The 22972-nt window shown below is 35.3% G+C and overlaps 1 protein-coding gene across 1 annotated transcript in view; it reads right to left on the minus strand.

Moving 5' to 3' along the window:
• Window positions 1–4905, minus strand: part of LOC118184013 (uncharacterized) — a 50012-nt gene extending 45107 nt beyond the window's left edge. Inside the window, exon 1 of the mRNA XM_035353643.2 lies at window positions 4775–4905. Coding sequence (XP_035209534.1) covers window positions 4775–4877 — 103 coding nt within the window. The 5' untranslated portion in view covers window positions 4878–4905. The remainder of the gene's footprint in view (window positions 1–4774) is intronic.
• Window positions 4906–22972: the final 18067 nt, after the last annotated feature.

Consider the following 22972-nt stretch of genomic DNA (forward strand, 5'->3'; position numbering starts at 1 on the left):
GCGTACATTCAAGGCAGCTGATGCAGAGCTCAGAAAGATGTGGCAGGTATTAAGCCATCCCGATGTAAAGAATTATTATGCAGCAAAGGGCATTCAATGGAGGTATATCATTGAAAGAGGAGTCTGGTGGGGCGGATTTTACGAGAGACTTGTGCGATCCGTCAAAACAATATTAAGAAAAATTCTTGGTAGAACATCACTGCTACCTGAAGAATTGTAAACTGTACTGACTGAAACTGAGGCGGTGATAAATCGTTGACCCTTGACTTACGTCCAAGACAATGAACCCCAAGTTCTGTCACCTGCTCATTTTCTGCTAGGGCAGAAACTTGCTAATTTTCCTCCTGTCAAATACACTCATGAAGTGTGCAGTACTAAAGAAATTCTTTTAAAAGCGCATCTATATCGTGAAAAATTATTAAATAACTTTTGGAAAATCTTTTATAAAGATTATTTTTTGAATCTGAAATCTGCAAATTGTGTGAACAATCAGCGTGCAAAGCACGACTTAAGTGTGAACGATATCGTGATTTTACAGGATGGACATTTACCACGTAACATGTGAAGATTAGGAAAGGTTCTCAAAATATTTACTGGTAGAGATGGACTAATTCGCAGTTGTGAAATAAAGACTGAAAAAGGCATTATAAAGAGACCTTTACAATTATTAGTTAAGTTAGAATGCTAAGAGTATTAATATTGTATGATAGTATATTTCTTATTGAAAATGTAATCGTAATGCTACTAATGTTGTATGTATTTTATTTAGTTGCTATTTAAAGTACTGTATATTTAATATTTAAAGAAATGTATATATTAGAAAATTTTAAGGTTGTAGAAATGTATAAGTGTGTTTAAAATTTTAATTTAATTCTGAAAAAAAAGACAGGTTTCTTGTAATAATTCTAGTATTTTAGTTGAATTATGATAATCTTGATTTTGAAATCATTTGTTTAATATTATCTTGAGTTATATAAATTCTTGATTTAAATACTGATGCTTGAACAGAAATGTTATAACAATAATTCTTGATGAAATTTACTTGAAAATTTACTTGATATTCTTGAAAACATATGGTAAGTTTTACATGTTCTTGATATTTATGTGACATTTCATGATTACAAAAACTTGAATTTGTATTGAAATGCATAATGATTCTAGAAAATAATTCTTGAAAATGTTCGTGTATTACTGATAATCTTGATTGTTCTGAACTACAGCTCAGCGGGGCCCAGCGTGTAAGAAATTTTACGTGGAAATATATTTTAATCGCCAAAGAGTAAATCTCTCATGATGTTATACTTCATGTTCTTGGATCTGGCAGTGCCAGTTGAATGTATGTTAGACTTGAATAAACTTGGCAGTTTTGAAACCTGATTTGTAATGTTCATTTACCTTGATTTAGTGTTTTTTGTACCAGGATAACTTGAAATTCTTGACGGTTATTATAATATTTTATAGTTCCTGCACTATAGGTTATAATTTTGTTACATTCATAAATGTAAGATATCTGTATTCTTCAGCACATTGCATGATACTCAAAAATGAGTTCAATAGCATTGAGACCTTGATCCACAGTGAATATAAGCTAATCAAATCATTTGGTACATTGGTAGACGGTTGCACGGATTTTTGGCGATTTACTTTATGGCAGTTGTTGGCGCGGTTTTTACAATCGTCAGCCATCTTGAAAACCCCGTTTTTACGTTATTTTCCGCATAGTAAAGTATTCGAAACTTTAAAAAAATAAATATCGTTAAAAATAATGGATTAATTTTTTGTTGAAAACGTTGTTTTTTAAGATGGCAGGCAAATGTAAATAAATACATTTACTACGAGTATAAAATACTAAAGAAAGGTTAAATTATTACTTTCATATAGCACAGAAGTAGAATAAAAATACCGCTATAAAAACATTGCGCCAACTTTTAATTGGATTAAAATATTACGTAAATTGAATATCGAATTAAAAACCATCATGCCAACGTTTAAAGGAATTCAAATATTACTTAAATACTTTAAAATAAGTAAATATGAACGCTTCGTACACTAGAGCTAAAATGACAGCAATTAGTTTATTGTCGGTAAAAAAGGAGGAATGTCTAATACTTTTCTTACATTTACAGCGGTTATTTCTTCCAACATGACCACAATACCATATACGGCCGTCCTCAGAATCGGCTGTTCTAATGATCTTCATCTGTGATCTTCACTTTCGCCCTTCATTGAAGAAGCAATTAGCGAGGTTTCCTTCAAAAATTTAAAATAAATTTTCTTGTAAGAATTTATAAATAAATCTTTGATTAGGAAAGCCAGGCTGGCCAAAATAAGGTCTCAAAGGACAATTTTTTGATTACGATACCAATAATCCTTGGTACATACCAATAATAACATTCATCTTTGAAAGAGACATTTTTAAAGGAATTCGAAGATATGAATTAAATTTTAAAATGGCGCGGTAATGCACAAATATTCTATAACCAATCAGAGAGCTGATTACATCACTCCTAGAATTAAACTTATTTAAATAACCATACATAATAAAATATTTTTTCAAAAAATGCAAAATTAAATTGTATTTTAATATTTAACAGCCATAAATAATGTTTAAAACATTAGATTAAATTTATAGATATTAAAACCAATTACTTTTAAAGTAAGTGACGTCATTGATTACATTATCCACAACATAAAATTTTATAAAATATCAGAAAAAATAAAAATTTTATTTCAAATAAAAATACAAAATTAAATTGATTTTTAATATTTAGAAGTCATAAATAATATTTAAAAGAAGGAATTTATGCATAATAAAACGCATTATTTTTTAATAAAATGACAACAAAGGATCGGTTACCATAAATAACTTATTCAGCAATGGGTTTACTATAAGTCGTATTACTCGCCAAAAGAAAAATCGCCAAAAAGTCGCCAAAATCCGTGCAACCGTCTACCAAAGTAGCACCAAATCATATACCACCAAGAATCTACATAGCATGTGCATTCGTCTGCTAACACGTGAAATTCGTGGATTCCTAAGAATTTCTCCAAGCCGAAGCAGTTGGAAAAGCGACTAGTCAGACTAAGCTACTCGTTTCCAGTCATCAAATATCTAATGTCCAAACTGCCAACTGGGTTATTTTTTAACACTGTAAAACTTGTCAGGGCAGTCTGTCTAAAAAAAGGAATGCCCTTCTTGGAGAACCGTTTGGAAAGACCACCTTCGAGGAAGCCAAACTGCCAGCCTAAGACGCACTAAGTAGCTGTACATCGTGCATTCATCAAATACTCGCTGATGTATTCGAAAATACAGTAGTATTCGAACTAGAGTAATCCGGCGTCCATACTATGAAATCAATTTTGCACAATCTTTCATGATATTTGTTGAAGCCCCAGCACTGAATTTCGATGTTACCTGAGGCAGAGATTTACCTCTATCGCTTTAGGTGATTCCTGTAGTCTGACGCTGGTCATATTTATCAACAATAATTTTATTTTGCGGTTGTCGTAAATCCAAAGTTTTGTTGAAATTCTTGTGGTCAGTGTAGACTACTGAAATGATCGTATGTTAAAATGCAAACTTCGTTTTTACCTCCGAGATGCTATAATACATCTTATGGGTTCCAATTATTAGCCTGCATTAAAATCTGCTTAAAACGTAAACATTTGCCCTAAGGCGAAAGTACATCTAGAAGTTTCCATAGATATTGATCACTTTATGTATTCTCAGCGATGTGCATTCTGTGCAGTGTTATTTTGTAGACTGCACCGGCTTCTCTGTACGAGTTATTCTACCACTTCACTGTATAGTTGTATACCGAAGCATATTTAATCGAGCAACATTGCGAAGCATAGAAAAGTAAAATAAGAATAAGAATTTAGGAAAAACATCTTAAAAATAATCTTCGCAATGTTAATTTCATCTATCAAAGTAGATATGAACGCACTGTTATTTAAAAAAGTAGGCTTAGGATTAATATTTAAAATGTTAGTTTCGAACATATATTCAAACAAGAAATATTTTTATTACGAAACGTATATAGTACTTCAGTATTCAGTGCATTGCATGTAGAAATTATATATAGCATTTCAAAGTATCGTGATCGGGGGAAATTTCAGGTTTCAATGTAAATACCCATTTTGACCGCTCCCGAATCCATTTGAACGATTTTTTTTGTGATGTCTGTACGTACGGATAGAATTAAGGACTGTTATAATATTAAGAATAAAAGAAAAAGGATCGTAAAAGAAATTTAAAACGGATTCAAAGGGGATTATTTCGAGACGTCTATATGTATGTAAACTTAAGAACGATTAGCCTTAGAATGTTCAAATTTTGTCTATGGGACAGCTATAGCACCTAGTTGTGCACCTCCCTTTTTTATTGCAATCGGCAGTGCTAAACAGGTATATATGTATATATATATATACTCACACCCCTTTACTCTGCTTAAAAGTCTTTACCCGGCCTTTATTTTATCTATTAGTATTAATTCTGGGCTAACGGCCCTTTGGGCTAATAAACTAGAAAATATAAATCTTCAGAAAAAAACTAAGTAGTAACTTATTGCACATTTAATATCCTATATAAATCATTGGATTTTGATTCCATTAAAACAAATTTTTAAATGCATCGAATGACATATACCAAATATTTTCTGAATTCTAGAGGAAAGAATAAAGGAAAAATAATTTGCTGCAAAAAAGAACTAAAGATGTTACCAGCATTTCAATTCCGAAACAATAAAATTATTGAATATTTTTCGGAACTCACCTGTCTTCTCCCTGAAGTAAAAGTATCCGCTGATAGCCTGTATTTGACGAACTATTATACCTAAAGCTGATGTAGGATTGTGGTTTTTATATGTCTCACGCATGAGTGGTTTATTCGATTACTGTAGCAAGAGTTGCAATTCGTTATACCTCGTTGGTTTTACCGGAAATTAAGAACAACATAGTTCTTGTGCTAGCTTTCGATTTCTTTCGATATATTCCAGCTTTTTCGACGAATGGCAATGAAGGTTCCTTTTTGCTTTTTATTTAATCCTGTTAAGAATGTAGTTATCTTCTCAATGAAACTAAAAGCATGTTTACAACTAACTACCTTCACTCATCGTTTTGTGGATGACAGAAAGATACTTAAGTTGAAAACTTATTTTAAAGTGCATAAATTTTCTAGGAAATAAAAAGAAAAGGTATTTAAACTACTTAAAAATTAACGAAGATTAGAAGGCCGTCGAGATTAAGAGTGTCCTGTAAGGGAAAAAAAAGACAGAGAGGTAATTTTCTCAGTTTGTCTAAAACAAAAAGTTGTTTTTACGGAGAAGAATTTCGGTGAATGACAATTTGGTATTCTTAATTTTCCCTTCTCGATAAATTATTATAGTGAAATTATATTAAATATTACTTCAGAAAATACAAGGTATTAAAATAATCCACAAAAGAAGTTTTCAATAATTTTTAATTCAATTGGTTATTAAGTAATATCAAGCAAGTTATAAAATGCATAATATTTATATAAAAAGTAAAAAAATCTAATGTGTACATCACTTGACTTCCTTGTACGGAATATTAAATTATACTCACGTTTTGTCGCATTTCATTTAAATTTAATTCCTCGAATTTCTTTAGAGATATATTTCGCATTCAATCAATTCTGTTCTCAGTTCGCGGTAAGGCAAAAATACATAAAACCTCAAAATATCTTCATTAAAAATTGAAAAATTAAGAAAAAAATAAAACATTAAATACAGTTGAAACAAAAAAACAATTTTTACAATTAAAATTAGAGTTTCTACGCAACAACCGGCAATTCGGCCAGCAGGCAACAAGGCAGATTTTTCGATGCACAAAAATGAAAGTTGCGGTATATCCTTAGAAAATCAATCAATCAATAAAGAGTTAATTTTAAATGACGTTTTATTGACACCTAACAACAACGTACGGGGAAACGATAAAACTCAAAAAGGAATTACATTAAAATAATTTTTAAAAGTTCAGAGCGTGAGTTCAAACAATCACATCTCATTTCTGCAGCTCGCGAGCGTTGAACTGAGTATTTTTTCTATATCGTCGGTAGAGCGCGCTGCCGACGATATTCATTTGTTACAGTCTCCCCCCCCCGCTGCGTGAACGAAGTTCAGGTTATTGCGGGCGCCTGGGTAAGAAACCCTTATCCCAGTCGAGTAAATGGATTTGTTTCCGAATGTTAAGACGTCTCGGTGAGTAGCCAGAGGAAGAATTGTCTTAATGGTTCTTTTGCGCAGCGTTCTTAGAAATGTTCTCTTTTGGTCTCCATTTCCAAGTGGAGTGCTTCTTCGAGAGATTACTCAATGGTCTTGAGATCTCTGCAAAATTAGGAATGTAGAGTCGGTACCAGCTGACACTGAGGTCTGAAATCTGAGGTACACTCTGTACTCGCTTCACATTCTTTGATCAAGGAATTTGTTGAATGACTTTTACTTTGGCAGGGTCTATTTCAGTTGCAGAACTTGTGATATAATGTCTGAGATGTTTCATATTAGAACAAGCAAAATGACATTTGTTTCGATTGGTATGAAGCTTGAATTTTTTAAGAGTCGATCAAACACTAAACGCAAGTCTTCGAGATGCTTTCCAAAAGTAGAAGACATCACAATAATACCATCGCGATAAGTAGGAGAATTGACCTTTAACCCATTCCGGAAATCGTCCATTAATCTTTGGAAAGTGGTTGATGCCGTCTTCAATCTAAAAGGCATCCTTGTGAATCTATGGACTCCAAACTGACAAAGGCAGTTTTGTCTTTGTCCGGAGGGTACATCTTAACTTGGTTATACCCTGATTTGAAGTCTATGTTAGACATGTATCTAGTTTGCTTTGCATTATGAAGAAGTTCATCCATACGAGGCAGCGGGTAAGGATCAGACTTAGTCAAAGAATTCAGTTTCATGTAGGCAATACATAATCGAAAGTCACCGTTCGGCTTGGAAATTAAAACAACAGATGCTGCATATGGTGAATCGCACTTTTCGATTATGCCTGATGCAAGAAGTGCATCGATTTCTTTCTTCAAAATATCCTTTCTTGCTGGAGATAGTCTGTAAGGGGTTGTAGCCATTGGAGGTGAGTCACCTGTATCAATTCAGTGTTAGATGTAAGGAATTGGTTCTTCCCCCGGAGAGAATGTAGTTTCGTATTTTAATAATAAGGCGTTCAATCGTTTTCGCTGTTCTTATTAGATTTTCACCTTCGTCTGGACATAGTAGGCAAGGATTTGTTAACGTGTCACAGGATTGAACTTGAACTCTTTCAGAAAATGGAAAGTATTTCACCAAAAAATCACTTTTGCTCACGAATATTTAGAACTACTCCAGCTTCTTTTAGGAAGTTTTCTCCAAGCAGTGTTCGATTACAGTTTGTAGCATCAGGAAGAGCTGTCAAAGGGAAGGTCCGTCCTTCAAGGCCAAGTTTCACACAAGTTGTGTAAACATCTTTCGTTGTTTGGCTGTCGTCAGCGAGACAAACAGTGCAAGAGGATTTCTCGAACTTTACCCCATCTTCTTTTAAGATTTGGTACAGTTTTTTTCCAGCGATTGAATGACTTGCTCCATTATCCGCACAAGCTGTGCCATATATTCCATTGATGGAGATATTCCTCACTGTAGTTGTCTTAGTGTTGCCTAACTTTTATATACAAATATTGTCAAAACGAGCTAAGGCTGAACTCGCGGAGTGCTGACAATCTGGGCATCTTGATTTAGTAAATCCAACTTTGCCACAAACTATAGCAAAAGATGGTTGGTTTATATGTTACAATGGTATATGTCTTCTTCACTGGTGCGGAGTGTGGGATACCACCTTCCGAATTGGAATTTTTCTTTCGAGTTGGTAAGATTGCAACTTTGCTTTGATTATTATGTAAATAATCGTAAGTGTTCAAATTTTCTGCTAATCCTGCAGGCGAGTTTAAGTTCAGCCAAATGTTCAAAAAATGATCTCTTATTTCTTGAGAAACTCTCTTTTTCGTTTGGTCAGCTATAATGAGTTGCTTCAAATCATCAAATCTTTTAATGTTTAATTCTCTAAGCTAATTTTCAAAATAACTCGTTAGTTCAAAGAAGAAATCAAGCCAAGTATTTTCTGGTTTCTTCTGATGTAGAGCGAGCAGTTGTCTGAATTTATCAACGGTGAGCTTATATCTCTTTTGAAGCATTTCCTTCATCTTTTGGTACGCCTGTCACGTTTATACATCTGCTTGATGTTTTTTTCACTGAACTTACCTTTTGGAATAATTTTTATGTCTCTTACACTATTCTCTGAATTGCTTCAACGGCGATTAAAATAACGACCATTGAGATGAAACTTCCTTTTAAGAAAGGTAAAGTTCCTTCAGCTTCCATATTTGATGAATAGGTGGAGTGGTTGAGAGTTGTGATATTTTGTTTTGCTACACACCCTTGAAGAAAACGCAGTTGTGTAATGGCGTATTGTTGGCAAAATCAATTATTCGATTGCGCGTTTTCAGGTATAATGCTCTGAATTCTCTTCATAAATCTATCCATAACACCTTAAAAATATTGAGATCATTCTCTATCTCTCTGAAAAGCATTCCTAGAGAATTATTCCTTTTATAGGAAAAAGGATCCCCAGTATGATCTTCGCTCAAAATTTCTGTAGCTGAAGGTTCTTTGGCCATGGTAAACCTTTTCCAGAGTAAGCAGATGATTGCTGTTTTGTCTCAAGATCATGACCAAGTCTCATAACAATTTAACAGAGATATGCAAAATGAAAATGCTTTATGACATTTTAATTTTTAATTTAATAATTTAATGGCATTTATTCACTTTTTATCATAAAAAGGTGCTAATATTTATTCCAAAAACATTTGAAATAATATTAAACATACAGATGCTATCTTATGGAAATAATTACAAGGTTTTCTTATTTTGTTGCATAGGTTTTACTATACACCATCTACCAGTAAGTATTCGGACACCTGTAATTAAAAAAAATCGTATTCAATAGTTGGTAGATCCTCCACGAGTGGCAATTACAGACTCAACCATCAGGAGCATGTTTTCCAGAAGTCCTTATATGACGGTTATTGGTAGTTTCTCTTACTTTGCTTGGAGAAGACATGCAAGTTCTTTCATCGATATTGGACGGTTGTTGGCCCCTTGATTTGGCGACCTAACTCGTCCCAGAGGTTCACGATAAAGTTCAGGTTTACGCTGTGGGCAGGTCAGTCCATTCGGTTAACGCCATTGTCACAGTACTAATCCATGGTGGACCTCGCAACATGACAGCTGGCGATGTCGTCTGAAAGGAATATGTGTCCAACTCTTAAAACTTTCGCAATGCAGGAACCAGACTGTCATCCAGGCGTCGGTGTTGAGTTTACCACGAATCTGGACAATCCACACCAGGAGAAACACCTCCAGATAATAATTACACCTCCGCTGAACTTCACAGTGGGTACAATGCATTCTGGCAGAGGTTTACTGTAGGCAAACACCAGACCGAGACCCTGCCATCCGAACGATAGAGGATGAACCTTGATTCGGTGCTCCAGAGAAATCGTTTCTACTGATCAACGGCTCACTGTCGACGTGCTATGTACCATTAACCGAGCAGCGTTGTTGGACTTCGTGATCAAAGGCTTCAAGCAGACGTGCTTTCTTACGAATGGCATTGATCGAAAAAACATTCCCGGTTGCCTGTTTAAACTCCTAGAGTATGTGAGCCATCGGCTCGATGCAGTTCTTCCGAAATTCTCTGGACTGCACGCGTCAGTCCCTGTCCCCCAGTTTCGTGCATATGCCGACTCGGAGCACATTCTAGCAATCGCAGCTCACTTTCCACTTTTAAATAGGCTACTGTTGATTGTGGGTAATTCAGTTCGCTACATATGCCCCTTAACCCATTAACCGCCAAAACTACAAGGAATGTTTCTTTTCTCATGAAAATAATAACAAATATTAAATTAAGCATTTATAACATAAATTTACATTGAAAATAAAAAAAAATGCTCTCACCTGTGGAAAAAGCGAGTGTTACGTTCGTGCAACGTCAGCGGAATAAGACTACAGAAGTTTAGGGAGTAGGATTGTACTCGTGTGATGTTTCTTTTGAGTGGAGCGCAGGATTACTTTTTAGCTGTATAACATTTTATAAATCTACAAATCACTTTACTTGTAATTAATTTAATATTAAAATATACATTGTATTTCTTTTACAAATACAGATTATTTTATCAGGTTCAATGTTCCTTCTAACCTTCTTCGGGAACATACAAGGACCTGACTCGGAACAGAGAGCTTACTAAAGCTATGTTCACTAATTGTGACAGGATACAGACGAAGGGTATACAAAACCCTTTCTTTTTCTCTATATACAATAACTTCCGTACTTCGGAATACACTGACCCTCCACTCGGGGTCTAACGTAAAAAAGTATAAAAATAAAACTAAACTCTAATTTAACTTTAGAATAATACACGTGGAAGATTGGCCTTATAATAACAGGAAGCGTATGTAGCACAGAGACTGTGAACACTACAATACGTTTAATTTATCAAGAGGATTAAAACCTCTGGCCTGGAAGGAAAATAGCAACTGCATAACTTCTAAGGTAAGCGGCCTGCGTTGACTTACTGCTTCCTCTCTTTCGCTTGGCAAAAAGCCACAACTTAAGTACTTGGCGTTCGCCAGACAAACTTTGCATAAAATCCTTCACGCTTATAATTCTGGCCGGAAGTAGAAAATAAGAAGTGATAGTAAAGATTTAAAATAAAATAAACGTTAGTAAAACTTAAGATCCTTACATACTTCCCGCCAGAGTTAATTAGTTTGAAACTGAGGTCTAAAACGACCTTGTTGAAAACTTTTAGCTCTAGAATCTAACGCGAGGCCAACCTTTTACAAACAGAACTTCGTTAGAAACTAGAAAATTTAAAAGAAAGAAATTTGTTACAATAGCAGCTCCCAGGATATACAACAATCTTTTTTTTCCATCTGTACTGCATCTAACCAGGAGCTTTTATTCAATTCTGGTTCCTTCCAGAGATCTGGAAGGAAAACTAGTTTAATGAAATGTTACACAATGACATTGCAAATAACATATAGAATACACTTCTCTTAACATTCTTATTTCATTCATGACTATTTTAATTATCTCTCCCCGTGCTCTCTGACATGTGTTGTAAAAAGAACACCAAACACGAATGTGTTTCTGTCTACGTGTGCCACACTTCCTCCTACAATCAAAACACTAACGTGTTAAAATTCAACATAACGAGACCTCTTAACACACCCTAATTTCAACTCTAAACCCTGAGGTACTATTCTAAAAGTGACTAACTCTAAAGTGTAGCGTCAGAGAGCCTAACTACATCATTCAACCTTTACCACATATTCGCCATGATTTAATCTTTACAGTCACACGAATAACAAATTTTTAACATTACTTTCACTTTTACCATATCACGGTATTTCTTAACATTTAAAATAACAGTTCACATGTATATAAGAACATATCAACATGCCGTTAATTTTACACATTTGAAAACATACATTAGTAGTACATTGTTAACTTCTATTCTTTTCAAAGCAAGTGCCAATTCTTTCTACATTGAAATAATACTACATTTCAAAAAGTCTTTCAGACTAAAACTTCTTTCTTGCTAGAATGTTTTACATAAAATTTATACAATAACTTTTTACAATATTTAAGTCTTTACACAACGCTATTATACATCAACTTTAGTTTTACGCACGAGTAATTTAAAAACATAATACGAAAATCGGTCACACTCATTTCTCGCCCTTTTGGCGATAAAGGTAGACCTCGCATGAGGTAAAACTTCTTGAAATCTGCCACTTGCAGTAAGAATGAAAGATTAACTTAAGTTTGCAAAGTAACATAAAATTTTACTTATCTTTGTAATATTCGGACATCCTTTTCTGGGCCCAGTCTTTAAAGGTACTGCAGATAGTAGCTTGGTTTATCCTCCTTCTTGTACGGGCTCGCCCTTCAGTGCTTTCCTCTGGAAGCTTCCTTTTCTCACCAGTACGGCCACCCTTGAATACTTTCCTTTTCTCCTCTGCTTGTGGTCTTGGCCGTTTGATGGCAGCTGGTCTTGGCGGAACCGGGAAACTTCTTTCGTGTTCTTGCTTGGACCTCGTTGCTGGCCGTTCAAATTTTCCTTGTACTTTTTCCTCCGCCGCTGATGGCCCTTCCGCAGTTCGGCGACTTTTGCTGCGGAGAGTCCTGTCGGATGAGTAGATCTTCCGTTTTAGAGCCGGGGTATAGTTGCCGTCATTTCTCCTGGTTCTCTTCACATACGTCGTCCTTCTCCCTTCTTCATTCTGGGGGTGTTCGTGAACTCTCTTTTCTGGACGGTGGAACGGCTTCTTTTTCTTGCTACCTTCAATTTTTCCGCGGGGCAATTTTCTTTTCACTTGCTTCTGTCTCTCATTGGCTTGCCCTTGTACTTGTCGTTTTTTCACCTCTGGAACTTGTACCTGCGGTGTCTGCCGTGCCGGATCCTGCAAAAGATCTGAAAAGATTTGCATTTTATTACGATCGAAGTAGGGTTTGATTTGATCAATGTTTGCGGAACAGGTTTCACCATTTCTGGCTTTTAACACTACAACAGCGTGAGTTATTTTTTCTATAACATATGGTCCTTCAAATCGTGGAAAAAATTTGGCAGTTTTATCTTCTGGTGCTGAAGAAAGTGAATACTTAATTTTTAAAACTTCATCCCCTACTTTATAAGTTACTCCCCGTCGTTTCAAATCATAATATAATTTCTGTTTTCTTTGTGCTACATCCGTATTCTTTTTTGCTTCTTTTATTAGTTTTTCTATATCACCCATTTTAAATTCTGGGGCTCTTTGTTGCACATAAAATAGTTTATCTAACGGTGTTATAATCTTTCTGCCTAGAAATAACTCAGCAGGAGTTTTACCCGTTGTATCATGTTTTGCGGTCCTAAGGGCGAAAGCAAATTCATTGACATAGTTATCCCAGCTTTTATGAAAATTTTTAACATAACTACGGATAATTTTCACTATATTTCTGTTGACCCGTTCCGCTATATTTGATTGCGGCCGATACGGGACCATTTTTAAATGACGTATGCCCAGTTTTTGGCACATGTCTTCAAATATATTACTTACAAATTGAGGACCATTATCCGATATAACTTTTAGGGGCGCCCCGTATTTTAAAATATATTTATTTAAAATAGAATCGGTAACCAATTTCGCGGAGGGTCGTTTTAAGGGAACAATTTCGGTCCATTTACTAAAATGATCAACCATAACAAGGAGATAGCGACTTTTATTTAACTGACTTTTTGGGAAAGGGCCCAATAAATCGATGCCAATTATTTCATTTGGAAATTCGGATTTAGTACTATTTAGAAACCCGGCCGGGCGGAAATTAATATAATTAACGGCTTGACATGTTGGGCAGGACTGGACATACGCCCTTGTTAACTTTTGCAGTTCAGGAAAGTAGACTGCCTCGCGTACGCGTTGGATAGTTTTTCGAATACCAGCATGAGAAGCTAAAGGGCTGTCATGGAGCTCATGCAGGATATTTAATCTAAGACTAGCTGGGATAACAGGTCGAAATTCGTTGTTGGAATTCGTAGTTTTTGTGTAGAATAATAGACCATCTATTAGTTCGTAATGGGCCGCCCTATTTCTTATCGCCACAATATCTTGGTGGCTAAAATTTTCAGGATCCTTCAAATACTCATAAATACTTCCAAACTCAGGATCCTTACCCAGTTCTGTTATTACAGTTTCTCGGGAATTTATTGTACACGCTGTAAGCATTGCAACTTTTACGGTATTACCCTGTTCGTCTAATTTAATTCGTGATAGGGCATCTGCTACGATATTTTCCTTTCCGGGGGTATGCTTGATTACCAGATTATATTCTTGCAGCTTGAGTGCCCATCTTATTAACCTTGGGGATAAATTTTTCCCTGAGTACAATCTAGTTACCGCCGCATGATCAGAGTATACTGTTATCGGCGCCTTTCCAAAATAGACTCGGAACTTTTGCACTAAGTTCGGCTAAAAAATGCCACGGGCTGCTGATTTTGCGAAAGTACCGCTCCTACCGCATAATCCGAAGCATCCGCTGAAATTTCTAAATTTTCATCCTTTTCAGGAAATTTTAACACAGGGGCTTGCGTTAATGCTTGTTTTAATTTTTCGAAAGCACTATTGGCTTCGGCCGTCCACGAGAATCTTGCCTTTTTCCTTTTTAATTTTAACAATGGCTCAGCGATAGCCGCAAAATCTTTTATAAAGGACCTATAATATGAACATAGTCCTAGAAAAGAAGAGAGCTTCTTTGCCGTGTTTGGAGTCGGATACTTTTGTACAGCGATTATTTTTGATTCATCTGTCTCGATCCCTTTTTGAGATATTTTGCAACCTAAATATTTTAATTCAGGGGCTGCAAATTTGCACTTTTCGACATTAACTTTTAGACCGGCCTCATTTAATAAAGAAAACACCTGTCTTAAATCCTGTATATGTTGGTCGAGATTATCACTAGTAATAATGATATCGTCTAAATAGATAAATGTGGACTTTCCAAGAACAGGTCTTAACACAATGTCCATGCATCGCTGAAATGTTGCTGGGGCCCCTGAAAGGCCAAACGGCATACGCAAAAATGCATAAGTGCCAGACTTGGTTATAAAAGCAGTCTTGGGCACGTCCTCAGGCCTCACCCCTATTTGAAAATAACCAGTCGTTAAGTCTAAAGTCGTCATAAATTTGGTTGATTTTATGTTCCTTAAAATTTCTTCTATGATCGGTAACGGATATACCGGATATTTCGTTATGGAATTTAATTTACGGTAATCAATAGCGAATCTCCACCTTTTTGGATGCTCCAAAGGATAATCATTATTTTTCTTACATAAAACCACCGGGCTAGCATAACTACTTGAGATGGGCGTTATGATCTTTTTACGTAGCATATCGGTAATATGCCATTCTATAATTTTTTCCTTATTCTTATCATACCGGTATGGTTTTTGACGAACTGGCAATGCATCTCCGGTGTCAATACTATACTATGGTCAATACTATGGTTAGTAACCTGAGTAAATCCTGGAATATCACTAAATAACGAAGCAAATTTACTCACCACTTGTCGGATTCTATCTTGCTCATCATTAGGCAGGTGGTCAAGATTTAACCTTGGCGGTTCAACCTTTTCTATACGCACTGGTTTCATTGTCAGCTTAAGGGACGCTTCATTAAAATCCAGTGTAGCATATGCGCCTGAAAGAAAGTCTATTCCTAAGATCAAATGTGCTTAAAGATTCTTTACTATAAAAAACATCACCTTTACTTGTTCGTCCTTGATACGGATATACAAAGGTACTTTACCTACGCACTTACATTTTTCTCCTTGCGCCGCTAATACTGTCGTATTATCCGCATTATATATGCGGTATTTGCGAAAATACTTTCTAAAAAAGACTTCTGCCACACAGGAACACTGCGCGCCGGTATCCAGGAGTGCGGTGACCGGGATATTATTCACCAAGACTTCAATCTTCGGAAGAGTCAAATTTTTCACCATTACTGTATTTAACTTGTAGGAAGAGGGGTTTTCGTGGCCTTCGGATTTCCGCACCCTCTCGTCTGCAGAAATCCGTTTTAGTTTAAATTATTTTTCCTTTCCGTGCTTTCCTTCTTTTTCCCCTGGCCTTGAGACTTTTTTCCTGGGTTGCTATTGAACTGTCGACGTTCGCCGGCTGTTTTTGAATGCTCGGGTTTCCTTGTCCACTGATTCGCTTTTTCTCCGTAGCCATGTGCTTGAGTTTGCTGTAGTCTTGGCGTACCAAATTGGTTTCGCTGTTGATATTGGCGTCTTCTTTCGACGTCCGCCGTTCTTCTACTTTCAAACTGGATTGCTAGCTCAAATAACTTTTCCAGTGTAGTCGGATTTCTTAATTCAATAAAGTCTTGCACTTGGGGCAGTAACCTCGGCAAAATCACTTGAATTATTTCAGGATCCGGACGGTTTCCATACAAGAGCTTGAAAACGTGAATTTTTCTTAAAATAAAGCTCGAGAGGTTTTCGATTCTTTGTTGATATATACTAAAAAGTTCCGTTTCTAACTTCGCACGATCCCTTACAACAGGGAAGGCTTTTAGTAGGGCAGTCTTGAAATTTTCGTAAGTATAGGTGGGACTTCCTGCTTGACCCAAGAGACTTCTGCCGATACATTTGAACCAGTTAAGCGCTTGGCCCCTCAAAGCGCTGGTAGCTAAGGTAACTTTTTGAAACTCGTGCACGGGGTAGAGCATGAAGTGGTCATCCAATTTTTCCAAAAAACTGGTTACCGGTGAGTTTCCGTTAAACGTTGCTTCTGGTTTCATCGAAGCGCGCATGGTCTGGACGATGTAACCGAATCCTTCCAGGGCGGCAGCTGGCATTTCTGGATTCTGAGCCGTTTCTGCAGGCAGCACAGGTTCTTCTTGAAACTCGGCCATGGTTATTCTTCTTCGTTGGGCGCCACTATCAGGTTCAATGTTCCTTCTAACCTTCTTCGGGAACATACAAGGACCTGACTCGGAACAGAGAGCTTACTAAAGCTATGTTCACTAATTGTGGTAAGTAGACAGGATACAGACGAAGGGTATACAAAACCCTTTCTTTTTCTCTATATACAATAACTTCCGTACTTCGGAATACACTGACCCTCCACTCGGGGTCTAACGTAAAAAAGTATAAAAATAAAACTAAACTCTAATTTAACTTTAGAATAATACACGTGGAAGATTGGCCTTATAATAACAGGAAGCGTATGTAGCACAGAGACTGTGAACACTACAATACGTTTAATTTATCAAGAGGATTAAAACCTCTGGCCTGGAAGGCGAACAGCAACTGCGTAACTTCTAAGGTAACTGCGTTGACTTACTGCTTCCTCTCTTTCGCTTGGCAAAAAGCCACAACTTAAGTACTTGGCGTTCGCCAGACAAACTTTGCATAAAATCCTTCACGCTTATAATTCTGACCGGAAGTAGAAAATAAGAAGTGATAGTAAAGATTTAAAATAAAATAAACGTTAGTAAAACTTAAGATCCTTACAATTTCATTTGAAAGATTCAAGCATGAAAAGCTTGATTACAATCATGATGTAAAGCTACATTACATACTTTGCATCTATAAACATTCTGGCTATGGTACTCTTTACAACAAAGTCTTTTGTTATCAACAGACTTATGATAAAATGTCTACCATCTCCATGCAATGGTTTTTGAATGCTGAATTTACTAGGTCTTCTTGTTGTTGATCTATTTCTGGCTAATTCTACACTCTCAATAGGAGTTTGCAAAAGGAATAATGCATTCTCGCGTCTGAAATCTAAAAGAGACTTTATATTTCCAGTAGTAAAAAGTGGTGATATTTAGTAAGTTTAGATACGGTCTCACCTCATGTAATTTATCAGTATTGTCAATTTGACTGTTGTCAAATGCAAATTCTGCTTCACATTCCTATACTGCAAACGTGATATCAATTCTCGTACAACAGGAACAGAAATGTCCTTATCAAAAGACCAATACATTTTTTCTTGAGGTAAAGAATGATATCCTGTAAGCAATAATATTCCAATAAATTTTCTCATATAGGCTTCAAATGCAATAAATTCCGGGCATTTTTTTTTTCTGAGCGTTTATATTTGTCTGTTCAACGAGAAGAGAGTAAATGTCTAAACCAAAGAGAAAATCGAAAATCTGTGCACTAGTTTTACATTGTGTTTTGTCTTTTATAATTTTTCTTCTATCTCTTTCTTCATGTTCTTCCTGAGATATAACTAATAGTTCCTTTTTTATCCACTTCAAGATTTCAGTCTACTGCTTTTTAAACTTTTTAGTATGGCTATAACTGCTTTTAGAAGGCTGAAACTTACTTCTTACTTGAATTTCAACTTTCAGCAGTATCATTTGGTAAAATATCATTATCATTATTTAAAACATTGCCATTCCTTTCTTCTTCGTCATTAGCCTCTGCAATTTCTGGGGGAACAACAAAAATATCAGTTACATTCTGGTCATTATTAACATTATCATCATCTGTTTCTTCATCAAAAAATCTTTGAAGGTCTTCTTCTAATGTAAGATGCCTCTTTCTAGGCATTTTTAAACAACCAGAACATCGAAAGGAATGAGTGAAAAAGGAGATTGACTACCCGTTTCCTGCTGACGTTGCGTCAACGCAACACCTGTTTTTCCTTCCTTCCCAACACAAATATAAACATCTGACTGATGTAATGTTCTGGTAAACGGTGACCTTAACTAAAAATAGATCACTCATAAAGACGGCGATTCTTTCCTTAAATATTTTCAGCAAAAATACACGGTCGAAAGTTTTGCTTAAATTTTGCTTAAAGTATGAGATTAATTATTATAAACAAAATGATTGTTGAAGGCAAATATTTTTTTACAGAAATAATCTTCATAATGTTCCCTACAAAAAATCATCTACTGATATAAAATATCTTGAGTAGTTATATTTATATACGCATTTATTTTGACCGTTGCGTCAACGCAACACCAGCGGCTAATGAGTTTTAAAGATCAGACACTTTTTGTGATACTTGACGATTACAACTTTCTCGAAGTCAGATAACTCTGCATGTCGTGGTATCTTGCATATGACTAATGCCAATGTTGTTTCCTACGCGAGATTTAATGGCGCAGAGCGTGATGTATATATATCAGGACCGCAGATCTGAGCATTTTCACGAGTTTCCAAATATTTATTGGTAGATAGTGTATAATCTGGATTGCTGTTTAAGCCTAATGTTAGTAAGAATATCCTGTTTTATTTTGTTTATTAACACCTCGAAGAAGTTGGGAATGCTTTACTAGGAACATTTTGTGTCCTTAAAAGCAGAAACTGTTGCCAGTTCATTTGAGCAAAATATTTGTTGCAAGTGCGGTACGAAAATGATATAATGAAAACAGTACGCAACTAACTGGTTAATTAAGACTTTAGGGTAATTAAGACTAATTGTTCAGTAAGTGAAAATGTCTTCATCTAGTGATAATTTATTATGGAATAATTTAAGCAAATTTTATTTCTTCCTTTCAGTATTGTTCTCATAAATAATTCGTTTTAAATATACGATTCGGTAACTCCAATTTCTGGGGATTAATTCTTAAACTAGTAGCGCTGTCATAATTATTTAAAACTCTCCTCTGGATTTTGAGTGTTAAACTAGAACCTAAATCCAATGATCATATCTCATTTTTATGATATTAAATTACATAAGATAATTTTTTAAACTATTAAGGTAAGCAATGTATTAAACTGAATGTTTTTGTCTTCTAGATTTTTCAGATTTTAATCGAAAACATTGTGGAGGAATTAGGTTAATTGGAAAAGCCGGAGAGACGAAAAATTAACAACGCTTTCGCCGGGAATCGAACCACGGACCTCTGGAATACCGGCCTTGCTTGCAGAACCACTACACCACGAGGGCACGCCAGGAAGGAGGGAGAAATACCTCATATATTCCACCTTTTAAAGGGCGACTGGGGTTTTCAGGGGACCCAGTCGCCAAATCCTGGGTAAGGAGAATCATCATCCTACATCCTTTTAGTTCGAGCGCCACTGTACAGACATTAGGAATTTTTTTGGAGGCCGGAGAGTTGAAAAATGAGCAAAGACCCCGCCGGGAATTGAACCACGGACCTCTGGAATGCGTGCCCAGCGTGCAGAACCACTACACCACTAAGGCACACTAAAAATGCAGAAGAAATACCTTATAACATAATAACCAGATTTCTCTGTACCTAAATGACAACTAATGGTAAAACTGTGGAAAAAAAAATATTAAAAAAGTGGGAAAAAATTATTTTTATGTTTCGCGTTCATTAAAATATTAAAAATATAGCAAAGAAATATTTCGAAAAATAAGATCATACCTCCTTAGTTTAAAAAATAAAAATTGTTATAAATTAATATATTCATTATATATTAATATATTCAGCATATATATTTAACAAAAGTTCTATAAATGTAAAATTGTCGATATTTGATTTTTAAAAGCAAATTGTTTACAATCTACGTTATTTACACAAGATCAGTAAAATATTTCTTCTTTTAGAAACCTCGCTATTACAATCTGTGCCCGTCAGTCTGTTTGTTTGCTTGTTTGTTTGTGTCTGGAATCATCTTCTCTGGAACGACGGGGAGTGGAGTTTCGACAGACGTAGACCTGGATAACAAAAATCCGTGGGAAGCCATTTCGACTATTCTCATTTTCATACGACTTTACTCAGCCTAGATATTAATTTAAAATCTCTGAAAACACTAATTTTCGCCCTCGTTTTCCCGAGTGGCAACAGTCTCGCACACTGGAGGTAAAAATCTGCTTTATTTCGAAAAGTGTTGCCACTGCTCGCTTCCAAATCGTAAAGTTTGTCAATAAAAAATTTCAAGTTTTGCAAAATATGAAATAAAATTAGCACTGCCAAACATTAAACATTTTATTACTTGTATTATATAAAGTCATATTCTGATGTTCAAGAAAGCAAGCGATTCCAAGTGACGTTATTGCATGTCGAAAATTTTTCGTTAATGTCAGCAGTTTGGCAACTTTTTTGTTTCAAGTTAAGATAACTGACACGATATATTATTGGCATGTTAGTTCTTTTATTGATATTGAGAAAAGGTTGTAATTTTGAATTCAATTTAAATCATGGTGTCATATGTATTAACCTGAAATGTCAAAAGATTTTGTTTCTTGGCTTGACAATAAAAAAACATTATTTACGAATTGCTTGTTGCTTGAAAAGAATGAACTGATTTTGTTTCATTCATATTCAAATGTTTTTCTGCACTTTCTTTTCAGGCGTACATAGAACTCATAAATTTTGCTTTGGTCGGTGCTAGCAACTTTGTAAACAGTACTCTAAATTTTAACTTTATTTTCAGTTTCTCAGTACGTAGAACTTATTGCACTGGCCGCCACTCATCTGGCGACTTGCCCACTAGACTGTATTTGCAATTATTAACAGATTCTCTATATTCAAAGATGCATATTTAAAAGTAGAAATAAAACTGTGAAAAAGAAAAGCATGAAAAATGAATAATCGCGAAATTTAATTCAAAAGTTGTCAGCGAGTATCGGTATTTTACGAGCACCATTTTTAATCTTTAAAGATATCATCGTGTTTACTGACAAACTGATATGATTTTGCTCCTGTTTATGAAGACTGTAAATTGCTATAACTTACAAACTAATCGGCCCAGCTGAAGTAATTCAAGGAAGATGGTGATAAATAAATCCAATGATATCAACATTTTACTACAATTTTGTAATCTTTCAGAAGATATGTCATTGGAAATAAAGTGCAAACATTTCATTCTCTGCTGCTTGTCAAAGTGTCAGAAATTCAGCTATTTTTATTTAAAGCTGGAATTCTGGATAAAGTGTTCAAAAGTATATTTGAAACATGTAGAAAAATGTGAACTCAATATTAAGATATTTAAAATTATATTTAATTTTAAATAATATTTTAATTAAAACAATAAGAATTTAAAGATTATATCGCTCAGAAATTCTCAATTAAACACAGGTTCACAAGAAATCTTTTTAACTTGGAACACTTGGTTATAACTATAGAGATTATAAATATATCAGTAGTTTTTAAAAAATGGCAGTACAATGCGCAAGACGGTAAAAAAATGCACAATTGAATTCAAATCGTTCGTAGCTACTTCTTTACTTCCGCATCTTTTACTTTCCTCACCTGCTTAAATCACGTGAACACTGATTAAAACACGTGTTCTCTAATGATGCGAGCTCCGTCTGAAAGAATAATATATAAGTTATCATACCAATTTCACGAAGTTACAGAAAACAATAATGCTTTTTAGATTCTTTATAAACAATTCTTTTTTTCTCAACCTATTACAGATAATTAGTAAAAACTCTGCAAATAAAAGTAGACAACCGCAACTATTATCATTAAAAAGTTGATTTCCTTTTTTAGAAAGCGATAATTTACCTTCTTATTAAATGTGTTACTCATGTGTTACGTCTAATATTTGCAAACGTAGCTTTTTATTTTTTCACAGAAACCTATGCCTTATTTAAAATATACAGGGTTATTCAAAAAGAAAGAGCAGATTGCAAACATGTATTTCTTCCAAACTACAAAAGATAGAAACATGATTCTAACGTTAATGGATAGAGAAAAGTGTACAATTTAGTACGGGTAAAAGTTCCAACCATGGCCGCATTGGCGCTGTTGTTTGTTCTGGTATTATTTCTCGGTTGGTAGTCTGTAGTGAAATGGTGGCGACACCCCAGCAGAAGTCTTTTTGTGTTCTACAACTGGCAAAACTAGAGTCCATTGTTGTCGAGCATTTCGCCGTCAATTTAATAAACAACCACCGCGTCATAAGCAAATTTACGAGTGGTATCGAAAATTTCGAAAAAAAAGATGGTTGCATCTGCAAAGGGGGAAAGCACGGGACGTCCACGCACATCGAAAGAGAATGTCGAGCGTATTCGCACACTTTACGAAAGGAGCCCAAAGAAATCCACATCGCGAGCAAGCAAAGAACTTAAAATTCCTCAACTAACGGTATGGCGAGTTCTAAAACATCGAGATCTAAAACATTTGTCGTGTAACACACGGTGCTCATCTACGGTACCTAGAGACATCACAGTTTCAATAGGCAACACTTCCAACTGCCACCGGAACATGGCAGTTGGAAGCACGAATTTGTAATTTATTTTAACCGATTTCATATTTTACAAAACTTTAGGGAAATTTCGGTTAACAAACGCCACGATTTCAAAGGGAGCAGTGGTAACACGGTACGGAAAGAAAAAACATTTTTATCTCCAGCGGCCGAGACTGTCTATTAGAAATTCTAAAGACTGTCTATTAGAAATTCTAAAGATTCTAAATGTATTTAA

Source organism: Stegodyphus dumicola, chromosome 2, assembly GCF_044657685.1.
Source record: "Stegodyphus dumicola isolate Sdum_Otavi_A_Nest chromosome 2, ASM4465768v1".
Lineage (NCBI taxonomy): Eukaryota > Metazoa > Arthropoda > Arachnida > Araneae > Eresidae > Stegodyphus > Stegodyphus dumicola.